This window comes from Hyaena hyaena, unplaced genomic scaffold (genome assembly GCF_003009895.1).
Source record: "Hyaena hyaena isolate Hyena2069 unplaced genomic scaffold, ASM300989v1 scaffold_205, whole genome shotgun sequence".
Lineage (NCBI taxonomy): Eukaryota > Metazoa > Chordata > Mammalia > Carnivora > Hyaenidae > Hyaena > Hyaena hyaena.
Genome location: NW_024080838.1, coordinates 1,816,320 through 1,841,718, shown reverse-complemented (window position 1 = coordinate 1,841,718; position 25,399 = coordinate 1,816,320). Strand labels below are relative to the sequence as shown.

Below are 25,399 nucleotides of genomic sequence, written 5' to 3'. Positions count from 1 at the left end.
AAAAGTCTTGGTGAGGAATAGTAAATAATCATGGTTAAGATGTAATGAGACCGACTCTCTGCCATGAACCGAGCCAACCACTTTGCAGGCAAACTTTGATCTTTAGCAGCTGTTGAAGTAGGTACTATTATTCTCTCTGGGGGCTCATTTTAAATGTTGCGAATGTTGAGAGGTTAAATGATTTGCCTAATAAGCTAGTGCATCACAGAGCTGATATTAAAACGCCAGGATTCTTGACTCCAGGGCCCATACTTTGGAGAAATTAGACTAGAACTGAGCAAGTTTACAAATATAAGGAGAATGAGGATGTTGAGACCTAGAACTACAGAAAAGTATGAAACTCTAAAATTCCTTATAAAGAGATTAAATTAGAAGGGAAGATCAGCTAAGAGAGGTATAAACAATTGGAGAACAAATACAGTTTTTATATTGAGCATTTAGAAGTATTGATAGATAAAAGCAAAGATATATTGTCTGGTTAATAGTGCCTTTGAACACTAAACAGTATTGGTAGATGTATTATTATCGATATCCTGTTTGTGACAGAATATTGTGGGTTTTTTTTAACAACTGTATATGAATCTGCAATTATCTCAGTAAAAATTTCAGTTATTTTCTTATCTGTGATATAGCACAGGACTTAGCCCTCTAGCTTGTGGTGGTTCTTCACTAGCAGTGAGATTTTTAAGCCTCATTGCCTTCGTCTGTAAAGTGGGGATTATAATAGTATTTGCCTCATATATGGGGTTGTTGTGAGTGAGGGTTACATAAGATAATGTAACATTTGTTGAGTACTTAATAAATTTTTTGTTAAAAAATACATTCCTGATTAATGGGTAGCAACTAATGGATATTGTATTCTTTTAAATTTATGTTTTCTGGTCTTAAGATATACTGTGATATGTAGGAAATGCCTATGCAGCTAAAGGGTAAGAGGTAAGACAGAGTCCAGGTGATGGTGATGACATGGGCTTTCCTAGAATAATCACTGAATCCAGAGTTAGGTGACTGCTCTAGGGCTGACACTGTGACTATAAATGACTAACTTTTTAAAAAGTGGTCCTCGAAGTAACTGTAAAAAAAATCCCCAAAACCCAAGAGTGGTGTTGGAGTGGAGTGGATGAGATAAATATTACTTCTCTAGTTGGCTTCTTATGGGTGACAAGTCACAGCTCTTTCTGTGTATTTATTCAGCTTATTGGCACTTGAACAAATGAGTCTGGAGCCTATTGCAGTGATGAAAATTTTTTGTTTCTCAGAAAAATAATATACTCAGAATTTGGCATGTGATTGTATGGAATTTATAGACTTTTATGAGATATATTCTAACCTTCAATTGTATATACTGCTGATTGCTGTTAACATTTTATTTCTCCTGTTTTGTAAGGGCCCCCTCTGGTGGATGAATTCCTTCTTAAACTAGTTTTTGTGCTTTGGGATACATATTTTTTTTAAAAAAATTTTTTAAATGTTTAACTTATTTCTGAGAGACAGAGAGAGAGAGAGCAAGCTTGAGCAGGGGAGGGTCAGAGAGAGAGGGAGACACAGAATCCGAAACAGGCTCCAAGCACTGAGCTGTCAGCACAGAGCCCGACGTGGGGCTCGAACCCATGAACCGTGAGATCATGACCTGAGCCAAAGTCTGATGCTTAACCGACTGAGCCACCTAGGCGCCCCAAGAGGCCCAGTTGTGTAAAAATTTTGTATATCTAAAAATTAACCTGTTATTCTTGTGCCGAAAAATGACCTTTTTTACTTTAGTCAGTTATGTGTTCAAAGATACAGCCTCTAAGTTTGTGTCCAGTTCTCCTATGTAAATCAACACTGAGAACACTACAACTTTTTCCCGTATTCATTGAGATGATTTTATAAACTACTTATACGAAGTTGGTTTTTTGTCATTACTTTTTTAAAAATTAAGATGATTGACACACAGTATTATTATTTAAAAAAAATTTTTTTTAATGTTTTATTTATTTCTGAGAGAGAGACAGAGACAGCGTGAGCAGGGGAGGGTCAGAGAGAGAAGGAGGCACAGAATCTGAAACAGCCTCCAGGCTCTGAGCTAGCTATCAGCACAGAGCCTGACACTGGGCTTGAACCCACGAACCGCGAGATCATGACCTGAGCTGAAGTCTGACACTTAACCGACTGAGCCACCAGGGCCCCCAACGCATAGTATTATTTTTAAATGTGCAGCGTAATAATTTGATACATGTATATCAGAAACAATTACCAAAATAAGGTTAGTTAGCACCCATCTCTTGTGATGAAAACTTTTAAGAACTCTTTCTTAGCAGCTTTCAAATATACAGTATAGTGTTGTTAACTGTAGTCACCGTGCTGTGTAGTACAACTCCAGGACTTACTTATAAGTAGAAGTTTGTACCTTTTGACCATCTTTAGCCATTTCACCTTCTCTTCAACCCCTACCTTGGCAACCACCAGTCTGTTATTTGTATCTGTGAGTGGGTTTTTTTTATAGGTTCCACATTAAAGTGAGATCATATAGTATTTGTCTTTTTCTTACTTATTTCATTTAACATATTTGCAAGGTCCATTCATGTTGTTGCAGATGGCAGGGTTTCTTTCTTTTAATGGCTGAATAATATTCTATTGTATATATACAACATATTTTCTTTATCCAGTCATTCATCAGTGGACACTTAGGTTGTTACCCCATCTTGGTTATTGTAAATAAAGCTGCACTGAACATGGGCATGTAGATACCTTTTTGAGATAGTGATTTTGTTTTCTTCAGATAAATATCCAGAAGTGGAATTGCTGGATCATATGGTAGCTGTATTTTTAAGTTTTTGAGGAACCTCCATGCTGTTTTTGTTATTACTTTTTGAGTGTTGTACTGCCTGCCTCTTCTGGAATTGGAGTCATTGTAATCAGATGCTTTGAATGTCAAAGCACCTTTGGTCTGAAAGGGTTATGAATTAACAGGTGTTTTCTAATTGTGAATGTCTTTCTCTCTTCTGATAACTAGTATTCCTGTCCCAGTATTCCTGTCCATTCTCATGTATTTTATTTGTCAAAAGAGGTTATAACCTATTTTTGGAGTTTGCTGTTTTATAGTCATTCTGCTGATTTTGCTATACAGTTTGTATAATTCCTAGAAGTTAATCAAATTTCTTTTTATAAGTAACAAAAGGATAAATAACCTAAAAAATTGGTAGGCCAGTATATAATATGTTTAAATTAAAGACTTCTTATCTGTATTTTCATTATATGATAATATAGGTTTATAGCTTTCTTTTGAGGACTTCCAGGGATTCTACTGTGTTTAAAGATAAAAATATGAAAATCTTGAGAAAGGTACATGTGAAAAACAATCAGCCACAAAGGAAAAAGGAAAACTAAGATTCCTATGGTCATACTGCCTAAATGAAATTGAGATATTTGGAGAATTTTAGCTTCTACTATGTTATGTTTATTATTATAAAGCTTAGGATAAAAGAAATGATTAAAAAATCTAAAATCATCTTTCCAGAGCTCTCAAGAATTTGGAATAATGTCAAATGTACAAATAGAGCTTCCTACCACTCCTCCCTACCAGTTTTTTTTTTTTTTTTTTTATAAATCAGGGAAGAAACCCTAGTTTAGAAAGCAAAATTTAAAAAGCAAGAAGAGACATAGACCTATACCACTCCAGCTGTGATTTCTTGGTTTTTCTATTTGATAGTAAAAGGGAATGACCAAGAGGAATCCTCCTCTTTCAGGATGATGATTAGGAAAGAGTAATGGAGGGGCGCCTGGGTGGCTTAGTCGGTTAAGCGTCCGACTTTCACTTAGGTCATGATCTCGCGGTTTGTGGGTTCGAGCCCCGCCTTGGCTCTGTGCTGACTGCCAGCTCAGAGCTTGGAGCCTGTTTCAGTCTGTGACTCCCTCTCTCTCTGATCCTCCCCTGCTCACGCTGTCTCTCTCTCTCTCCTAGAAATAAATAAAACATTAAAAAAAAATAAAAAAAAAAAAAAGGAAAGAGCAATGTAGATTAGCACAAGTAGAGAGTAAAAGAGGAGAGCTCTCCAAAAAAGTAACATAGAAAAGGTTATATGTGAAGAAGTACAGCTTTACATGTTGTATCCTAATCAGTCAGTGCAGTGACGTAAAACTCTGCCCTATGGAATATACATGGAACCTGATAATGATCTTCTTCTACATTTTTTAGAGCTTATTTTTAAGTTGGGTTATAGCAGCTTGTAGAGGCCTACCGGCAATACAGGCAAAGACTGGGTTTACAATTTTAATTAATTAATTCATTCATTGATGTTTATTTTTGATGGAGAGACATAGAAGTGGGGGAGGGGCAAAGAGGGAGGAGAATCCGAAGCAGGCTGAGCTGTCAACACAGAGCCCGACATGGGACTCGAACCCACAAACTGTGAGATTATGACTTGAGTGAAGTTGGTTGCTGAACTGACTAAGTGCCCTGAGTTTCCATTTTCCATGAAGGCGGGGGGGATTCAAAAGAAAAGTAGTATTTTATGATACATGAAAAGTAGAAAATTCAGATGTCATTGTTGATACAAGTTGTTTTGAACAGCCATGTTTACTTACGCATTGTCTGTGATACTTTTTGTACCACAGGAGCAGAGGTCAGTAGTTTTGACAGATCTTGTGGCCCGCAAAGTCTAAAACATTTACTGTTTCACTCTTTACAGAATTGTTAGAAAATATACTTTCTGTGTAGTATAGTAGCAGGTATGTCATAGTTTATGAGAATTGTGTGCCTCACAATGGTATGTAATCTTTTTTCAAAAGCTGATTCTGCTCTTCTTCTTTAGTTCAGAAAAAATTTATTCTGACACCCTGCACTAACTACATCTGCAGTCCTATCATAGCATAGTTACTGATTCTCATAGTAATAATCCTAAATTGTGAGCTAAAGATTAAACTGTTTTGAGCAGACTTCGTTTAAGGAAAGCTTGTTTCATTAAGTTGAAGTAGCCGTTAAAAATGTTAAATTTAGGGGTGCCTGGGCGGCTCAGTTGATTGAGTGTCTGACTTCAGCTCAGGTCGCCATGGAGCAGTTTGTGGGTTCAAGCTCCGCGTCCAGTTTCTGTGCTGACAGCTCAGAGCCTGGAGCCTGCTTCACATTCTATGTCCCCCTCTCTCTGCCCCTCCCCTGCTCACTCCCTGTCTCTCTTTGTCTCTCAAAAATGAATAAACATTAAAACAGTTCTTGGCACATAGTAAGAATAGAGGTAACAGAAGAGAAGTAAAAAAATAAAGTAAGCTGATTACAATTTTTACATGTACATAATAACAGTTTATTTATTTATTTATTTTTTTGCAGTATGTTAAAGAAGCTAACTTAATCCAGTTTGAACTTAAAAGGAAATTTATTAGAAAGAAACAGATATCCCAAGGATCCAAAATCAGGAATATAGCCAGGCTGCAGAAGCAAACTCAAACCTATAGGAATACCAGGAATCATTTTTCCTTCATTCGATCTCTCTGTTTCTACTGCTTTATTTTTTTCTTTGCACAATGGTTTCTTTGCTTTTCCAGGCACAGGACATAAGGTGACCTCTCTAATTTCTAGGTGTTTTTACTTGGTCTTTAATTGCAGCCACAGCTCAGGTTTGGTCCCTTTACAAATTTCTCAGAGAAGGGATCTGGTCCAGGTAATCTTTCTAATTTAGTCATTTCTGACTAGATCACATAGTATAAACATGGCTTCTTCACCACTTGGGGAGAAGGTTGAAGTTCCCAGGGAAAAGATTTAGTGAACTGGGTATAAACACCTAAGGTTTTATCAGTATCACCAAGGGTGAAAACATGACTCCGTCTAGGAGTATGGAGGTAGTGTCAGATTTTGGATGTAGGAGATTATACTTCAGTGTTTAAGATTCTGTGTTTGGAGAACTAGATGAAATTTTGGATGTTTTTGAAGTTTTACAGTGACTGAAATTTCATAGTGAAAAACCTGCTTTTTTCACTTTAAAGCATGGTTCCTAAGTTTGCCTCATGACTGATTCTCAAGCCTTGGATGCATATAAGAATTAGTGGAAGAAATTTTTTTCTCTTTCCTTTTTATTTTTCTTAATTTCTCTTCCCTTCTCTTCTTCCTCCCTCCATTCCTTTCTTCCTGCCTCTCTCCCTCCCTCGCTTTCTCCCCTCGCTTTCTTTTTCCCTCTCTTTTACTCTCTCTCCCCTTCCTCCCCCTCCCTTCATCTCTGTCTCTTTTTAAAAAAATGTACAGTTCCCTATCCCAGAAATTCTGATTGCATGGTCTAGGGTGGGTCCTCAGTACCACTATATTTTAAACTCATCTGAGTCTTATGCGCAGCCACTGTTCAATGTCTATAGCATTTTATCACTGGATGCTTGTTACAAATGCAGAATCTCAGACTCTACCCTAGGCCTACTGAAATAGAATCTGCATTTTATGTATTTATTCAGTTTTAAGAATCTGCGTTTAAAAAATATTTAAGTAATCTCTGCACCCAGTGTGGGTCTTGAACTCATAACCCTGAGATCAAGAGTCGCATGCTCTTCTTACTGAGCCAGCCAGGTGCCCCTTTAAGAATCTGTATTTTAATAAGATCCCTAGTGTGAGAAATAAGCCCAGTGACCCAATCAGAGGAGGGACTTTGGAGCACAGTGAAACTAGGCTTTTAATCAACGTTATTGCATGAGTAGGTATCTGATGGGCAGTTACAGCAGGCAGTTTATCTCCTAGCATACAAGTCCTTCTTTCCCTGGTTCCTCATTGGCTGAGTACTAAGAGGTTACAGCCTTACCCGGAGGTCCCCTGTGCCCATGTAAGGGAAAGTAGTCTGATTGGAACAAATGCACACTCCTTGATGCAGAGGTGCAGGTGATGCAGAGACTTCAGTTCTTCCGTGCATGCTTATTGCAAAACCTGCAAAAAATAAGCCTGCAAAACGGAGAGAAGAAGAACCAGTAAGTGAAGTGTTTTAGGGTTTGGGACTCCATCGTGGTTAAGGGGGCTTTGTACATGCTTTCAGTTGGTTGTAAACCTATCGTTAATTAGATGGTACGACTTTTATTTGGTTTTTCTGAAAATAAATCATCTCACTTCTCACACCTAGGCAGTTTGTATGTAGAGTAAAACTGGAGAAGTACCATCTAGAATTCGTGAATATCTGGCAGTGGACCCAGGAGTTCCTTAAGAGTGTAGTTCTCCAAGTGTGATCCCAGGACCATCTGTAGTCACCTGAGAGTTTGTGGAAAATGCACATTCCTCAGCACCAACCTAGACCTTCTCTATAGGACACTCTGGAGGTGGGACCCAGTACTTTGTGATTTAATGAGCTCTCCAGATGATTCTTAAGCAGGAAGCATTTCACTAGGAGATTCACCTAGGCATTGGGATTTGGAACCATTGGATTGAGAGAATTCTTTCTTCAAGCCCTTTATTAAAATAAGTACTCCTGAAGTGGAGTAGCATTGGTGTTGCAGCTTACTTTCAAATGATTTAGCAAGCTAAAAAAGAAAACTGTGTGTGTGTACGAGTATTTGTAGAGAAAGGGAAAGCAGGTATGGCAAAAGGTTTTCTTCTGCCATAGTGTATTTATAAAAATGATATGACTTAGGTTCAAGTAGAGAAGGTAAGTAGTTTAAGGTAGTTAGCCAGCAAATAAGTGGCAAAACCAGAACTTGGGCCTGCATGCCTTTTGCATATTACTACAGACTGGAGTTTGATGTTCTTTTTCTTGTTAGCTTGCCTGGTTCACCATCCCAGACACCCGGGAATGTCGCTGTGTTGCCCAGGAGCAAGCTTGAAAATGTAGTCATTGACTTCCATTGTTATGAGTCATTACCTCCTTCCCCTCCCCTCCTCCCCTCCCTCTCTCCTGTGTCATTACCCCCACTCCTCCCTCCTTCCCCAGTTATCACCATTCTTTTTATTAGACTTTAGGATCTGGGCTTGTTAATATGTTTTATTTTGGCTTCTAACTAGAACCAAGTGTTTGTTCTTTGAGTTGGGTAAATATAGAAATAGGCTTGATTTGCGTGGCCCAGACTTACTATTTCAGTTTTGTGGCCAATTCTTATCTAGGTAAAGTTGCAGATTTACCCTCTTGGTGGCCTGAGATTTAGAATTGATTTCAAAACAATGGGAACTATTAAATGTTTTACATTTTTAAATACTGTATCTTAACCACAAAATGCATCGAAGAAATATTGCTATTAAATTGTCTTTCCTCCTGTAACATTTTTTAGAAGTTTTGATCCAAATTAGAATTCTTTGGGTTGTTGACTCTTTATTTTTTCTTCCTTTCCTTTCCTTCCTTCCTTCCATTTCTTTCTTCCTTCCTTTCTTTCTCTCCTTTTTTTTCTCTCTCTCTCTCCCTCCCTTCCTTTCCTCCTTCCCTCCTTTCTTCTAGCAATAATTTATTCCTACCTGATGATTAAAGAAAGCATCCTCTGTAAGAATTGTTTTACTTTATTTTTGACCTCTTGGAGGTCTTCCTTTAATTTCTTCTGCTTTTAATTGAACTCATGATGGCATTTTAATATAATGTGTAAAAGAGCATCAGGAGACAGAGCCAAAATGGTCTTATTTGCTTTTATACAAATTAAATTACCCTTGTGGCCAAGCATAAAATCTAAGCGCTAAGAGCAGTTATTTATTTTGACAACAGAATTAATTGAGCCTAAAACAGTTGAAATTCCAGTTGTAGAAAACTATTCTTCCTGGCCCTCACTCTGGCTTTGTGACTGTCAAAAAAAGTAACTTGTCTTAGGATTAAATAGCAGAATGATGGGCAGTGGACTGCATTGGAGGGAAGATGCTGAATAAACTCTCTACTTGTGAAGCATTTCAGAAGTGATGTGCGGCAAGAGGGTCACAGTGTGTGCACTGATATCCAGCTGAGCTGTCAACTGGCACAGAGCCAGGCACGCAAAGCTTTGCCATGGGAAGTGGCGTGTGCAGCATATGCCATTTGAAATTCTTTTTCATGCATGAGTTAGCGTTTCTTTTTAAAGGGCATTTTTAGTTTTTTTTATACCAGAAATTGTTAGTACTTCTATCTTTAAGAGAAAAGCTTATGTGCTGAAGGTATTCATTTGAAAATTTATATGTATTTTTTACGATTTGAAAGGATCTGGCATCTTCTGTTTCAAAAATGTGATTTTGAATTGTTTATTTCAAAAAATTTTTATTGGACATTTTCCTGTTTCAAATAGACTTTAAAAGGATGTTTAGAAAAGGGAAAGGGAAAAGCAATTGAGTTATATCTGGTATAGGAAAAAGATTTTGTGAGGAAAAAATGTAGAATTTTGAGGGAATTTTTGCAGAGTTAAGGGATGGTTTGCTATTTTCACATATATGCAGACATCCAAAGATCTTAAAAGAATAATATATATGCTAATGTGATGTTATAAAAGTCTTTTCAGATACTCTGTGTGTAAGTATTTTTAAATCCTGCAGTTTGTTTGGCATTGATTTTTGTTTTTCCTCTCTAGAATAAGCCCATAGCTTGATTATGTGAATAGTTACTGAGCACAAATTACGTGATGTATGTAGCTGTAGGAACTCTCAGATTTATTTGGCAGGTGGTCATAGTCTCTAAGGTTTATTAGCATGTTATAAAACTAATGATACATAATAAACTGTTGGTAATTTAGGTGGAGATTTTTTATTCTTTTACACCAAGTAGTTGCTAATTATCAGATGAATATACTAAAATTCTTTACCTTTCTTGATATTTCATTTCTAATCTCTTTGTAAACTGTTAATGTAGGCCTCTAAAAGAGTCTAACAAAGAGTTCACCATTACCCTTTCATTTAATGAATTTTTAGCTTCCAGATTTGCAAACTGGACTTGAAGTCTTTTAAATTTTTAATTGGGCCATTTTCTGATTTTAAAGCTTTTCAGGGTGAAAGTAGTGAATGTATTTTATTTTTTAGTCACATGATATATATATATATATGTATGTATTATAAGAATACTTAGAAAGGTATTGCTAATTAATTGATCAGGTCCTCATAAAACTCACTTTTATGAGGTTTTTTGGTTATGTTGCTTATCACTAAATGTTAAGTACTCTATTTGAATAGAAACCAGAATTGAAGAAGCAGATCTTAGATTTGGGGTTAAGAAGGACATTTTAGCCAGTTGTTTGTTTTGTTTTGTTTTTAGAGAGAGAGAGAGAGCACATGAGTGGGAGGGAGGGGCAGAGAGGGAGATTGAGCCCTAAGTAGGCTCTCTGCTCAGCATGGAATCTGATGTCGGGTTTTAAGAGTCAGAGGTTCAACTGACTGATCCACCCCAGGCGCCCCACCAATATTTTTAGATGTTCCTTGTAGAGAAATATTTCTTTAATTAAAGCCTTTCTTTTATAATATGATCAATGAGAACTCTGATTATGAACTTATTCATAGTTATAGTTTACCTTAATGTCTCAGAAGAACCAGTAATGAAATCTTCTGTTTTCCATTCTTCAAGCTCTATTTTTATTTATTTATTTATGTTTGTTTATTTTAAGAGAGAGAATAAGTTGGGGAGCGGCAGAGAGAGAGGGAGAGAAAATCCCAAGCAGGCTCCAAGCTGTCAGCACAGAACCTATTGTGGGGCTCCATCTCACAAACCGTGAGATCATGACCTGAGCTGAAATCAAGAGTTGGACACTTAACTGAGTCACCTAGGTGTCCCCAAGCTTGATTTTTAAGTTTTTTGAAATAACATGTTGAAACTGTTACCATTAATAAAAAGTTAATTCACAAAAATGCTGGACTTGCATAAATTTCAGTATTATAAAATGGGCAAAATGACTGTTTAATGAAAGATAATTTTTTAGTCTGATATTTAGTTGGGGGACATTTTAGCAGAACAGTGATTCATGCTTTTGCTACTTTCTTTACTACCTAAATAGTTTAATATCCCATGTTCATGAAATCTATCATATGACATTTAAGGCTAGTCTTAGCAGATCTGTCACTTTAGAGCTATTTACAATGTTTTTCAACTGATCTCTATTTTATATTCTTCCTATCTCTCTGTAGTCTATCCCTCATACCTGTGCTAAATTTATTTTCTTCTAAGACTGCTTTGTAGAGGCATGTATGTATCACCTCTCTTGAAAGTTCTTCCCATTACCTGCAAACTACAAGTTCAGATTCCTTGACTTGCTTTACAGTTGTTAAAGACCTATTATTTGCCAGTTCACAGTGGTCTACGAGACAGACAAATTCCCAAGCTGACATTCTAGTAGTATTTACTATGTTGGCTCCCCTGTCCTTCCCATGAACACAACCAAAGATTCAGCAACTGCCTTTTATTGTGTTTGGTTTTTTTTCTCTAGTATCCTGCAAGCTTCTTGAAAGCAGAAAAGTACAGAGTTGGTGTCTTCGGTTCTCCAGTATCCTATATAAAGGGTTTTCAGTTAACTGTGATCATGAAAACAGGCTAGTGTCAATTTTTGTCTATGTTAGGATTATTTGGTTTTTAAAATTATTGATATTTTAATTAACACTTTCAGATAACACTAGAACACACTGTCAGGTCGATTAAAAACATGTAATGTGATTTGATCTAATTGTTTTCCATCAGCTTTAAAACATTTTTTTTTTTTTTTTAAACTAACAGTTGTTCATCTGTTTTGTTTTGTTTTAGGCCTTATTGAATTTGAAGAATGTGACCCTGCTAGTGCAGTTGAAGGTAAGTTGACTAGTTGTAATGTGTGGTAACTAGCCAATATCTTCTGTTTATTGAACAAATAAAAGATTGGCTGTTATCCATTGGTGTCAGCATGTGATATAGAAAAACCTGAATGTAGTTTGAAGGCCTACAGATTTTTAATCTTTACTTAATAAGTAAATGGTAGGTTTACCCAAAGGAGTATTAGTGTGTTTGAATAATATATCTTAAAAGATTAAATACCACATGTATTTATTTTCAAATACACATTGAAATTGTTTTCTTTATTGACATCCATCTTTAAACATTCTCATGTCATAAATATGAAAATCATTGCTACCCATTAATGTATATATAAGGCTTATTCTAAAATGAGAAACATTTCAGTAATTAATGAGGGTTATACATTAATGTTAATATTACCATCATTCAAAAGGAGTGATGATGTGACTTGGAGAAAGGGTCCACAACCCTTCCTGTCTGTTTATTTAAATATGTACCCAAGTGGGGCTCAAATTCATAACCCCAAGATCCAGAGTCACATGTTGCACGGACTTAGCCAGCAAGGCACCTACCTTCCTGTTTGAGTACTCTGTGAGCTACTAGAAATCATTTGAAAGCAATCTTTTCTATTTATTTTTCTTCCAACATTTATGTGAGAATTCGGAGAACAGGTTTGCTCTTGTGTGTAATGTTATCATTGGAGGAGTCAGGGGCTCTGGTGCCTCGCCTTCTTATAGGTACTGCTTGTTTGAGAGCAGTAACTATGCAAGTTCTTTGTTCTTTAGCTTTCTTTATGGTAAAATGTCGATAGTAAATAATAGTACTCTGTGAGAAAAAAGTGTATTTGATATAATACACTAACAAATGTAAGATTTAGTTTTGCATGGGAGCAAGTACCTTGTTCTAAAACAGCTGGTTTCTAATCCTGGCTATAGTATTATACTATATTAGTATAGTATTTAGTAGCTGGATAGCACTGAGTTAAAAAACAAAACCAAAAAATATCCTTTAGTTTCCTCATCTGTATGGTGAGAGATTATCTTAGCTATGCTCTATAGTTGTCCAAGTAAGCAGCTAAGTTTGTGCTGAATTCCAGCAGCAATTAATAGTATGACTGATTTCTAAAACATAATTTGTCATGAAGGAGGAGGAGGAAGAACTGCCATATTAGGCAAAATAAAGATGATACCTGTTTCTCATTTATGGTGGAGTCAGCTTACAACATTCTTTATATTAAAGATAATACGTGGGCAAAGGAATGCCATAAGTTTCCCGTATTTACTGTTAATGGATCTGTTGTGTCATCTTTTTATTTAAAACACCACATTCATACTTTGTGGTCTTCCAGACAGGAAACCATGATTTAACTTGGATTTATAACAAAATCTAATAGAGTGAATGATGTTCTTTTCTTTTGAAGTTTTAAGATTCTCCAAATGCTTATTTTGTCTGAGGTAACTTAGAGGAGACTTAGAGGAAAAGAGAATTTTATTGATCAAGTGAATGTTCACCTTTAGGTGCATAACAGGCTTCATTAAATTAACATAAGAAAAATCTAAACAGACTATGACTCTGATTTAAACATTACAGTTTACCAGCTAATACTTTTATTTCTTTCATCCAAATTGAGTACTGACATAAGCAAATTATGTGTCAAGATACAAGGTGTATTCTTAAGTTTAATATATTTATCAGCAACAGTTATGTTTCTATAACAATATACATTTATTTTTAGGTATAAAACCAAGGAAAAGAAAGACTTTTGGTTTGCCAGGAATAATTAAAAAGGAAAAGGATGCAGAGTCTGTGTAAGTACATTAAATATTGTGAAAATCCTTTGTTATTTAGTGATTAAGAATAAGACTGTTATTTTGAATGTGAGAAGAAAAAATTCCTTCAGAAATAACTCAATGTATATATGTCTAAGGTGTAAAAAACACTTTTCTGAATACATTTGCCATCTCCTCTGGGTTTAGTTAAAAGTATTAGATTTCTTACTGTTTTAAAATTTTAAGATGAAGTCTTCTAGGTTTTGAAATTGAAACTTTAAAAGACATTCTTTTTACAAAATGATACATGCATATTTTAAGAAACAAAAGTGCAGAGGAAACTAAAAATTCTTCTAAATCTTAATGCCTAAGAAAAAAACCCATGGTCAACAATTTGATGAAAATCCTCCTAGACAACTCTAAACATATAGGGTCACGGTGATATATGCACACATAAACAGAAAATGGGGAAAAACAAAAGCCCTAACATGGTTTTAAACATTTATGCTGGGTCATCAATTTTCAATGGAGAATGGAGTATAAATCTGATTTACCTTTTTAAAAAATTAAGTTAGTATACAAAGTATATAATTAGCATATAATAAATTCAACAAGTATTGGGTAAGTGAAATTTTCTGTCTTGGCTATACATTAGAACTATGTGGAAAATTAAAATAAATACATCTATGCCAGGCCCCACCTCAGACCAGTTTAAACCAGATTCTCAGGGTGTTCAGTGCAGCATAATTTTTTGTTTAGTTTGTTTGCTTTTAAGCAGCCTCTGTCATTCCTAATAGACACCTGGTGTTGAGAATCTCTTAAGAGCTATGATTTACCAGAGACAAACTGGAATTAAAGGAATCTTTGTTGCTGTAATTATTCAACCTATATAGATTGACAAGACACTAGTCAATGATTTGTTGACCCAGTAACACTGGCTTGCAATTTATTTAAAATTTCTGCTTCTCCAGCATAATTAGCAGAGCTCTCTTGGCCACCCATGTTTTCAGTGTAAGACAACAGTTTGTGCTTTGGGTGTTCTTACCTCTTACCTAAATTCTTTTTTTTTTTTTTTTTAATGTTTTATGTATTTCTGAGAGAGAGAGAAAGAGAGCAGTGGAGGGTCAGAGAGAGAGGGAGACCCAGAATCTGAAAAAGGCTCCAGGCTCTGAGCTAGCTGTCAGCACAGAGCCTGACTCAGGGCTCGAACCCACGGACCATTAGATCATGACCTGAGCCGAAGTCAGACACTTAACTGACTGAGCCACCCAGGCGCCCCTAGTCAAATTCTTTTTATCTGAGTTTTTTAGAGTTTCTACCATTCTAAACGTCTCTTTATCCCTCCTCCCCCCCAAGTTTAGGTTCACTTGATTACAAATTAAGACCGATTACAAAGTGATTTATATCTGTGGTTACCATCTCATCTACAAATGTCTTTTCAACATTTATGAAGGGAGTATTTTGCTAAGGAGATGGAATCAAAACGTTTTTTATAACACTGGAAATAAGGAAGTCTAAACAGTTGATTCGTAACAGAAATTAGAAATGTATCCACTTCATCTTGTTAGTATATTAAAAAGAATAAAGGCCTTAAATTCAAATGTTTTTATAATATGTGGTTTTTCACAGCTGTTACTTCAGGGGGCTTACAATATTTTTGTGTATTCTGTGCTTTTAGAATTATTTTTCACGATCAGTAACTTCCCAGTATCATCATTAGGCCACTTGGATATTGGAATTTTTTTTTTTTTTTTTTTTTTTTTTACCACTGAGAATACTAGGGCAGAAAATCAGTGCTTTCAACAACTGCATCACTATTGCCTTCTTTCAACACTTGCACGAAAAGTACTAGAAAGCACTTTGTTTGAAATGCCCGAGGCTCTTGGCATGCTCCTCCTTACAGCCTGAAGGCTTTTGTTGAAATGCCAGTTATTGTGGAATAGGGTCCTGCTCAGAGCTTGATCTTCCTGGGGCTTCATCTGCTGGTCTCATTACAGCCCACTGTGAAAGCAAACATATGAGTGCTTTGCCACAAAGACTGGACAGTTGTGGCCTAAAGCCAGAGAATAAACTGTTTGGAACTTTGACACTTTGATATTTAAACCCTGTCTTTAAAAAAAAGGAAGGAAAGTAGAAGTGCTCTTAACATCTTAAATTATTTGATTCTGTGAAGGGTTTGAATTTATTACTATATTGTCTTTTCTGGAATATTTCCTCAGAGTATGCATAGGAGTTGTGATAAATACTCCTCATATATCAGTAATAAGGGAGCTCTTTTTCAAAACTGGCAATCTTAGGTTATGTTTACATGGCTCTTTGTACATAAGAGGCTTGGATTTACCCACTTTGGTGCTTCAGGTTGGATTAAGAGCAGTATAGTCATCTCCCTCTTTTTTCATTATTTCGGTCTATTCCATTCTATCTTCCTTTAAAAAATTTTTTCCCTCTGTAGATTTTTCTGATTTGTGCTTATTAGTCTTTGGGTGGATAGAGATGACCTGCTTATCCTGTATATTAATTTAGTACTTTTTATTACTCTCCTTAGGACTCTTAAGGTATACCTAGTGTGTTTTAGTCTTTTATTAAAGTGGCAGATTCTGATACTGTGTGCATTAACTGTCTAAAGCCAAAGAATATGTAACTAATCCAAATATCTTTTAAATATGCACTCTGATTTTTGTGAATTTATTCTAGGATATGTACACAGAAATTCTTTTAAACTTACTCCTCATGGCCTCAGTGTCTTTAATTTTATATATTTAGGTCTTTTTGTTTAATTGAGAAAGTTGATCTTTATGTTTTAGTTTTACATATAAAATACATTTTGGGGGGGGAGCATTCACTTTTCAATGCCCCTTTCTATAAAGAGAGCTTTCTTACTATTCTTCCTTTCTAATTTTATACTCTAATAAAATTCTTGCTTGCTGCTTACTGAAAAAATAAAATACATTTTTACTAGTTTACATCTAAATTAATATTTGCCGGTAAAATGGTAAAATTAACAGTTTTCAACAACTTAGTAGATCAGAAATCTTTATTAAGTGGAAGTCTGACTACTCATTTAACATATATGGAAAAAAATAGCTTGGCTTTTGTGTATATGCTAGCTATGGAAAGTACTTCAAATGAAACTAAAGTTTTAACAAAAATACATTGTAAAATGTTATTTACTAGTATTTACCAGTTAGTATAAATACGGACTTAAAAAAAAGTCTTCTTAGAATTTTTTTTTTAGCTTTCTCTGCCTAAAGAATTAAAAGCCATTAGAAATCCTTGTGGGATTGACAGCTTCCTTTATAAGATTTGTGTGTGTGTTAATGGAAAAGAAGTACTTACGAAGAATAAGTTTATAAAATTATTGTGAGTTGTGTTTCATTTTGCCGTGTATTATGGATATAGGAATGCTTTCTTTTTAATTTTAAAATCATTTAGTATATTTTAATTTTCATGATTTGATTTTTCTGAATAGTTTTTGTAAAGTGTAAATAAAAGTTATGTTTAAATACCAAGGTGAACACTTTCAATATATTATAATTATCAGATAGTTCTAATAATTGAATATTTCTAATGTTTTGTTTCTTTTAATAGGGAATGCCCTGATGCAGATTCACTTGTAAGTAGATTTTACTTTGATATACACCATGTAAATTAGCTATTTTTCATTAGGAAATACCCAGCATATTTGGGTTGAGTTGTTCACAAATCTTTCCAAGAAAAATACTAACCAGCTTATTGCAAATTCACTATTAAAATTACAGGTAAAATTTTGGTCTTCTATTACTGGATGCTTTTATATTAAATAGAAGGTAATTTTACCCACCTTTGAAAAGTGGACATTTTACTTTTAAAATTTGAATGGTACCATGCCATATTGCTTTTTCTTGAGAAATATGCCAGATCTCAAATCTGCATACTTTAAAACGTGATGCTCATAATTATGTATTCCTGGGACACCTGGGTGGCTCAGTTGGTTATAAGTGTCTGACTTTGGCTCAGGTCATGATCTCATGGTTCTTGAGTTTGAGCCCCAGATGGGGCTATCTGCTGTCACTGCAGAACCTGCTTTAGATGCTCTCTCTCCCTCACCCTCTCTCTGCCCCTCCCCCTCTTGGTCATGCTCTCTCAGAAATAAACAAACGTTAAAAATAAAAATGTATTCCTGATTATTAAAATTTTATTCAAGTATTTCAGTTTTGCTTAGAGATTATCATTTTTGAAAACATAGCAGTAATAATCATGGTCAGTACTTTTCTGTGCTTTTTGTTATGAAGAAAGTTTATTTATATTTCTTATTTAAATATATTTCTTTATATGTAAATAAAGAAGACATTAAATGGAGCTTCTTGTAGTTACAGTGGGAGAGTAGATTAACCAAATGGTGTAAGTAGTGTATAGACAGACACACTTTTCAAATTCTTCATTAGATAGTGGCCCTGTTGCTAAGTGTAGTAGGATCTAGCTGCCTGTCTTCTTTGTTTATTGCTCTTGCTTGCATAATTGTTTCTCTTGGCCCCAAAACATTTTGATCTTTTACAGCATACTGGTATATGTACCAAGATAAAGATATTTTGTGAAACATTGTTTTTTATGTAACTTAAATAAAATTAGTAGTCTTGCTTTATATTTCAGGTTTAAAATAAGAAAATTATGGCTTGTCAATAAATGTATAGTGAAAGAAAGATTTCTAGTATGCTCTAGGGTTAAAATCATGAGAGTGTTTTAGAGCTGAATCTACTTTACCAGCTACCTGTTTTGATACTCTTGGTTTACTAATTAATGAAAAAGTCAGCAGATGTGTTTGACATTTACTTTAGTATTCATCATGCATTTCATTTTGGAATTAATTATGTATAGCTTTTATTTGATGATTACAACATTGAAATAAATACTTTAATACTTCATGTTTTATATATACTCTCTTAAACATTTGTAATAGTCTCAGCTCGTTGATACTCTTATGTAATGATCAGTATCACCCAGTTTTGAGCTGTTTTCAGTACTCGTCTGGAATTAGAAAAGGGCTTTTATTTTTTTTATTTTTTATTTTAAATGTTTTTATTTATTTCTAGGAGAGAGAGAGAGAGAGACAGTGTGAGCAGGGGAGGGTCAGAGAGAGAGGGAGTCACAGACTGAAACAGGCTCCAGGCTCTGAGCTGGCAGTCAGCACAGAGCCCGACGCGGGCCTTGAACCCACGAACCGCGAGATCATGACCTAAGCGAAAGTCGGACGCTTAACCGACTAAGCCACCCAGGCGCCCCAGAAAAGGGCTTTTAAAAGGAATGCGTAAGTCTGATGTATAAGAAATGATTGATAAATTTGTGTTGAAAGAAAACAGTATGTAGTAGTAGCCCCGCATCTGCTGTTTAGCTTTCCATGGTTTAAGTTACTTATGGTCGATTGTGGTTCAGAAGCAGATGATCCTCCTGATACAGCATTAGAAGGTCATTCGTAGCTTGACATTACATCACAGTGCTTACATCATTCACCTCATGTCATCTTATCATGTAGCTATTTTATTATGTCACATCATCACAAGAAGGAGGTTGAGTACAGTAAAATAAGATGTTTTGAGAGAGAGCACATTCACATAACTTTTACTGTAGTATGTTGTTATACTTCTGTTTTATTATTATTGTTGCTAATCTGTTACTGTGCCTAAAAAAGTCTCTTACTTTGTCTAATTTATAAATTGAACTTTCATAGGTGTTGCATGTATAGGAAAAAGCATAGTATGTAAAGGGTTTGTTACTATCCTTGGTTTCAGGCATCCACTGGGGTGTAGGAATGTATCCTCCATGGATAAGGGGGACTACAATTTATAGAGGGGGATGGAGGAAGAAGTAGAGACATGTTTATTCCAACATGGTTTATATTAACAAAAAACTGGAAACATCCATCAAAATTGAGATTGGTTAACTAAGTTATTAAACATTCACTTATGTAATAGTCATAGGTTAGAGAATTAGGTTGTTGTGACTGCTGATAGGGAAAGAGAAGCATTAAGTATGATTTTTAAGTAATTGCTGTTTTAAAAATATAAATGAGCAGATATCTTTGGGTGTTTGTTTTGTCTTTTAAAGACTGTGTTACCAGACACTTGTGGTTACTTTTGTAGAGCAGCATTATAGTGATGGTCAGGAGGGAGAAAAGGCTTTCTTCTTTTGTTGTTTTATTTATAGCCTATTATTATTTATTTATGGCCTGTTTATGACTTTTTATGGCTAGTCCTTTGTTTTGTTTTTTTAAGTAGGCTCCATGCCCATAATGGGGCTTGAACTTATGACCCTGAGATCAAGAGTTGCATGCCCTACTGACTGAGCCAGCCAGGTGCCTTATGGCTACTTTTAATGATTACTTAAAAAAGCATCCATGGTCTGGATGTCTTGGTAGGGAAATTATCGTTTAATTTCTGTTCCTTTTTTAAACCTACTATGTAATTTAAAAAATATTATCTTTTGTTTTTCTTTTTTTAACCTGTTTTTCTTTTTTTAATGTTTGTTTGTTTATTTTGAGAGAGAGTGTGAGGGTATGGGGGCCGGGGCAGAGGGATAGGAGACCAAGAATCCCAAGCAGGCTTTGCACTCCCAGCTGGGAGCTGCAATGTGAGGCTCTAACCCATGAGATCATGACCTGAGCTGAAATCAAGAGTTGGATGCTTAGCTGACTGAGCCACCCAGGTGCCCCTCCAATTAATTAATTAATTATTGCACATGTACCCCAACGTTCATAGCATCACTCTCAAAACTAGCGAAAACATGGAAAGAGCCTAAGTGTCCATCAGCTGATGAATGGATAAAGAAGGTGTGGTTTATCTGTACTAGGGAATACTATATGGCAGTGAGAAACAATGACATCTGGCCATGTGTAGCAACATGGATGGAACTCAAGAGTGTTATGCTGAGTGAAATAAGTCAGGCAGAGAAGGACAGCTACCATATGTTTTCACTTATAAGTGGAACAGGAGAAACTTAACAGAGGACTGTGGGGGGAGAAGAAGGGGAGAAATAGTAGGGGAGAGGGAGAGAGGCAAACCATGAGAGACTCTTGAATGCCGAGAACAAACTGAGGATTGATGGATGTGGGGGGGAGGGGGGATGGGCATGGAGGAGGGCACTTGTGGGGATGAGCACTGGGTGTTATATGGAAACCAACTTGACAATAAACTCTTTAAGAAAAAAACACTAAAAAATTTATTTTCCAGCATTTTTTTTTTTTTTTTTAATCACTACCACCACTATCCAAACCTGTCTTTTAAGATTAGTGGGTTATCTGCTTTGGCCTAATGCTTTGCTCCAACAGTGTGGGGCCATAATATAGAAATCATGGATTGAATGAACAAAGATATCAACAAGGAATGTCTAAGTTTTTTTAATACCAAGTTCCTATGAATAGTTTCAACATTGAATACATAATATACTGAGAATCCTAATTTATTTTGAAATAATTAATTTACAGCAAGTTGCAAAGATAATACAGGCAGTCCCGTGTACCTGTCACTGGTTTTCTCCTCATAACTTCTTGCAGAAATGCAGTATCACTACTGGGATGTTGAGGCTAATACGGTGTGAACATTTCCATGACCACAGGGGTCTTTTGATCTTTTATGTTGATTGCCCTTTTACAGCCACTTCTCTTCCATCACCACCTTCCTTAGCTTCTGGCAACCAATAATCTTTTCTCCATTTCTATATTCTGTCATTTCAAGAATGTCATTTAAGTTGGAATCCTACCATAATTGTTTCAGATTTTTTTTTTTTAAATTCAGCACAGTTCTCTGCAGTTTCACCCAGGTTATTGCATGTATGAATAGTTTATTCCTTTTTGTTGTTTAATAGTAGTATTCCATGGTATAGATGCACTAAAATTTGTTTTAACTATTCACCTATCATAGGACCTTTAGTTGTTTCTGGTTTTGGGCTATTAGAAAAAAGTGCTTTGAACAGTCGTGTACAGGTTTTTCTATGGACACAGTGTCCCTCTCTGATCCTGGTAATTTTCTTTCTGAAGTCTGTTTTATTTAACAAGACAATAATCACTCTGCCCTTATTTATTTATCTTAAAGTTTATTTTAAGAGAGAGTGCACATGAGCTGGGGAAGGGACAGGGAGAGAGGTGAAAAAATCTCAGACTGCACACTTACAGTTCAGAGCCCAACGTGGGCTTGAACTCCTGAACTGTGAGATCGGGACCTGAGCCAAAACCAAGAGTTGGATGCTTAATCCACTGAGCCACTCAGGTGCCTGTCTTACCCGCCCCCCTTCCTTTTTAAATTAACTTTTACATGAATCACAAGATTCCTAAATGCCCCTTACCTATTTTAGCCCATTCCCCTTCACACAACGTCTCCAGCAACCCTCTGTTTGTTCTCTATATTTAAGACTCTCTTATGTTTTGTCACCCTCCCTGTTTTTAATATTATTTTTGCTTCCTTCCCTTATGTTCATCTGTTTTGTATCTTAAATTCCTTTTATGAGTGAAGTCATATGATACTTTTCTTTCTCTGACTAATTTCGGTTAGCATAATACCCTCTAGTTCCATCCACCTAGTTGCAAATGGCAACTAGAATGAAAAAGATTTCATTCTTTTTGATTGTCGAGTAATAGTCTATTGTAATAGACTGTCAATGGACAGATGTGGCCTTTTTCCATACTCTGCCTATGGTCGATAGCACTGCTATACACATTGGGTGTGTGTGCCTCTTCGAAACAGCACACCTGTATTCCTTGGGTAAATACCTAGTAGTGCAATTGCTGGGTCGTTGGGTAGTTCAATTTTTAAATTTTGGAGGAACCTCCATACTGTATTCCAGAGTGGCTGCACCAGTTTGCATTCCCAGTGCAGAAGAGCTCCTCTTTCTCCGCATCCTCGCCAACATCTGTTGTTGCCTGAGTTGTTAATGTTAGCCATTCTGACAGATGTGAGGTGGTATCTCATTATGGTTTTCATTTGTATTACCCTGATGATGAGTGATGTTGAGCATTTTTTCATGTGTCTGTTCACTAGCTGGGTGTCTTTGGAGAAGTGTCTATTCATGTCTTTTGCCCATTTCTTCACTGGATTATTTGTTTTGGGGGTGTTGAGTTTGATAAGTTCTTTATAGATATTAGATACTAATCCTCTATTTGATACATCATTTGCAAATATTTTCTCCCATTCAGTTGGTTTTGCTGATTGTTTCCTTCACTGTGCAAAAGCTTTAGTTTGATGAGGTCCCAGTAGCTTATGTTTGCTTTGATTTCTCCTGCCTCTGGAGACGTATTGAGTAAGAAGTTGCTGTGGCCAAGGTCAGAGAGGTTTTTGCCAGTTTTCTCCTCTAGGATTTGATGGCTTCCTCTCTTACATTTAGGTCTTTCATCCATTTTGAGTTTATTTTTGTGTTTGGTATAAAAAAGTGGTCCACGTTCATTTTTCTGCATGTCGCTGTCCAGTTTTTCCAACACCACTTGCTGGAAAACCCACTTGTTTTTGTGCCAGTACCATACTGTCGGGATGATTACAGCTTTGTAATACAGCTTGAAGTCTGAGATTGTGATGCCCCCAGCTTCAGTTTTCTTTTTTAGGATTGCTTTGGCTATTCAGAGTCTTTTCTGGTTCCATACGAATTTTAGAATTGTTTGGTTTAGCTCTGTGAGGAATGGTGGTGGTATTTTGATAGGGATTGCTTACCATAATTATTGACATATCAGGGCTAATGTATGTCATTTTATTTTTGGTTTTCATTTTGGTTTCTTTTTCCTGCCTTCCCTGAGGGTTACTTGCACTTTTCTTAGAACTGAATTATGATTTATAAAGTTTTTGAGCATATAATTTTGTATAACTTTTTTATTTTATTATTTTTTTAAATGTTTGTTTTTGAGAGACAGAGAGACAGAGCATGAACAGGTAAAGGGCACAGAGAAGAGATGCAGAATCTGAAGCAGGCTCCAGACTCTGAGCTGTCAGCACAGAGCCCGATGTGAGGCTCGAACCTATGTAGTGAGATTATGACCTGAGCTGAAGTTGGCCACTTAAACTGGCTGAGCCACCAGGTGCTCCTTGTATAACTTTTTAAATGGTGGCTCTGTTTCAGTCTTCACTATCTTCAGATATTTTTTTTAATTAAAAAAATTTTTAATTATAATTAATTTTAATTAATTTTTAAATAATTTTAATTATTTTTTAGAGAGAGAGCACAAACTGGGGAGAGGAGCAGAAGGAGAGAGACAGAGTTAGAGAGAGAAAATCTTTTTTTTTTTTTTTTAATTTTTTTTACAAGTAGTTTATTGTCAAGTTGATTTCCATATAACACCCAGTGCTCATTCCCACAAGTGCCCTCCTCCATGCCCATCTCCCCCCTACCCCCCCACACCCATCAGTCCTCAGTTTATTCTCAGCATTCAAGAGTCTCTCATGGTTTGCCGAGAGAGAGAAAATCTTAAGCAGGCTCCATGGCTCCACACAGAACCCAACACTGGGCTCTATCCCACAACCCTGGGATCATGACCAGAGCTAAAACTGAGTCAGATGTTCAACTGACTGAGCCACCCAGGTGCCTCCCAATAGTTTTTTAACCAGAGTTTACAGTTGTAATCTTTAAGAGGTTGGTCCAGAAGCAGCTTACTCAGTCCTATAGAAAACTGCTCAGTATTATTTTAAATTAGTACATCATCCTGTATAGTATATTGTTAACAAGTTTAAAAGTAGTATCAGCAAATCCTTAGATAGTACTTCTAGGAGATTACATATCTGGTATGGTTCCAGGACTGGGAGTTAGAATAAAATATTTTATAAAAAACTTTGATTCTTATTTCTAATGGATCCACATTTGGTAAAGCTTAAAGTGTTTTAGAATATTATTTGCATATTAGCAAGCAATATGCAAAACTGAAAGTGCTCTACTCCTAGGGTTATAAGTCTATCACTTGTCATCATTTTCTTTTAATGTTTATTTGAGATAGAGAATGCCCTAGCACACAAGAGGGTTGTGGTAGAGAGGAAAATAGAGAATCTTCATGGTGGTAGCTTGGAGCCCTGCCCTCTCAAACCATGAGATCTTGACCTGAGCTTAAATCAATAGTCCAACACTTAACTGACTGAGCCACCCACATGCCCCTTGTCATCTTTTTATAGAATCTGCTCTTCACTCTGTATTAGATTTTTCATTTCTAGATTTTATTTTTTTTTAAATGTTTTATTTATTTTTGAGAGAGAGATAGAGACAGCATGAGCAGGGGAGGGTCAGAGAGAGGGAGACACAGAATCTGAAACAGGCTCCAGGCTCTGAGCTGTCAGCACAGAGCCCGACACGGGGCTCGAACCCAAGAACCATGAGATCATGACCTGAGCCGAAGTCGAACGCTCAACCGACTGAGCCCCCCGGGTGCCCCTCATTTCTAGATTTTAATCGAGTCTATTAACTCACTGCTGGCTACAGTAGACTTTTTATTCAGATTGGAAGCTATAGCCATGTTAATTCTGCTCTTAGTTCTCCTTGACCTTCTGCTGTGCCTGTGAGATCATCTTTCATACTCCTCTTGCTGAGTCTTGACAAGTGAATGGATGAAGAATAGTAAACTTTATCAGTAGAAGAATATTGGCTCTCTAGTTCCAACTGGCATTTCTTGGCAATCTTTTTCTTTTTTATGTAAAATTTTTTTTGGAACTATTTTATTCTTGTATATTTTTTTCTAAAATATACTTTCTTGCATTCTTCCTACACACATGTTTATGTATATGTGTATAAATCTTTTTTGATCCATTTTAGTATAAATTCTATACATGATGGTCCTTCATCCCTAACTTCTTAAATGTGTATTTCTTAAAAATGGGACTATTCTCTTAACATAGCATACTTAGAGAAGTGTCCCTGCATCCTTTTTCTCTTCTACTTCATCACCCTCCCTTGTAGGTAAACAACTTTATTATATTCTTATTGATCCTTCCACTGGCTTTTATTCCCCCACATAGAGATCTGTGTTTTTAAATTTGCCTTTCTTTCTTAAGAGATACATATGTTCCTTTA

The 25,399-nt window shown here is 36.0% G+C and overlaps 1 protein-coding gene across 1 annotated transcript in view; it reads left to right on the top strand.

The window, feature by feature from the left end:
• FCHO2 (FCH and mu domain containing endocytic adaptor 2) overlaps positions 1–25,399 on the top strand; it is a 120,991-nt gene that overhangs the window by 54,081 nt on the left and 41,511 nt on the right. The window contains exons 9-11 of the mRNA XM_039242073.1: positions 11,601–11,645; positions 13,363–13,435; positions 16,985–17,009. Of these exons, the coding sequence (XP_039098004.1) occupies positions 11,601–11,645; positions 13,363–13,435; positions 16,985–17,009 (143 nt within the window). The remainder of the gene's footprint in view (positions 1–11,600; positions 11,646–13,362; positions 13,436–16,984; positions 17,010–25,399) is intronic.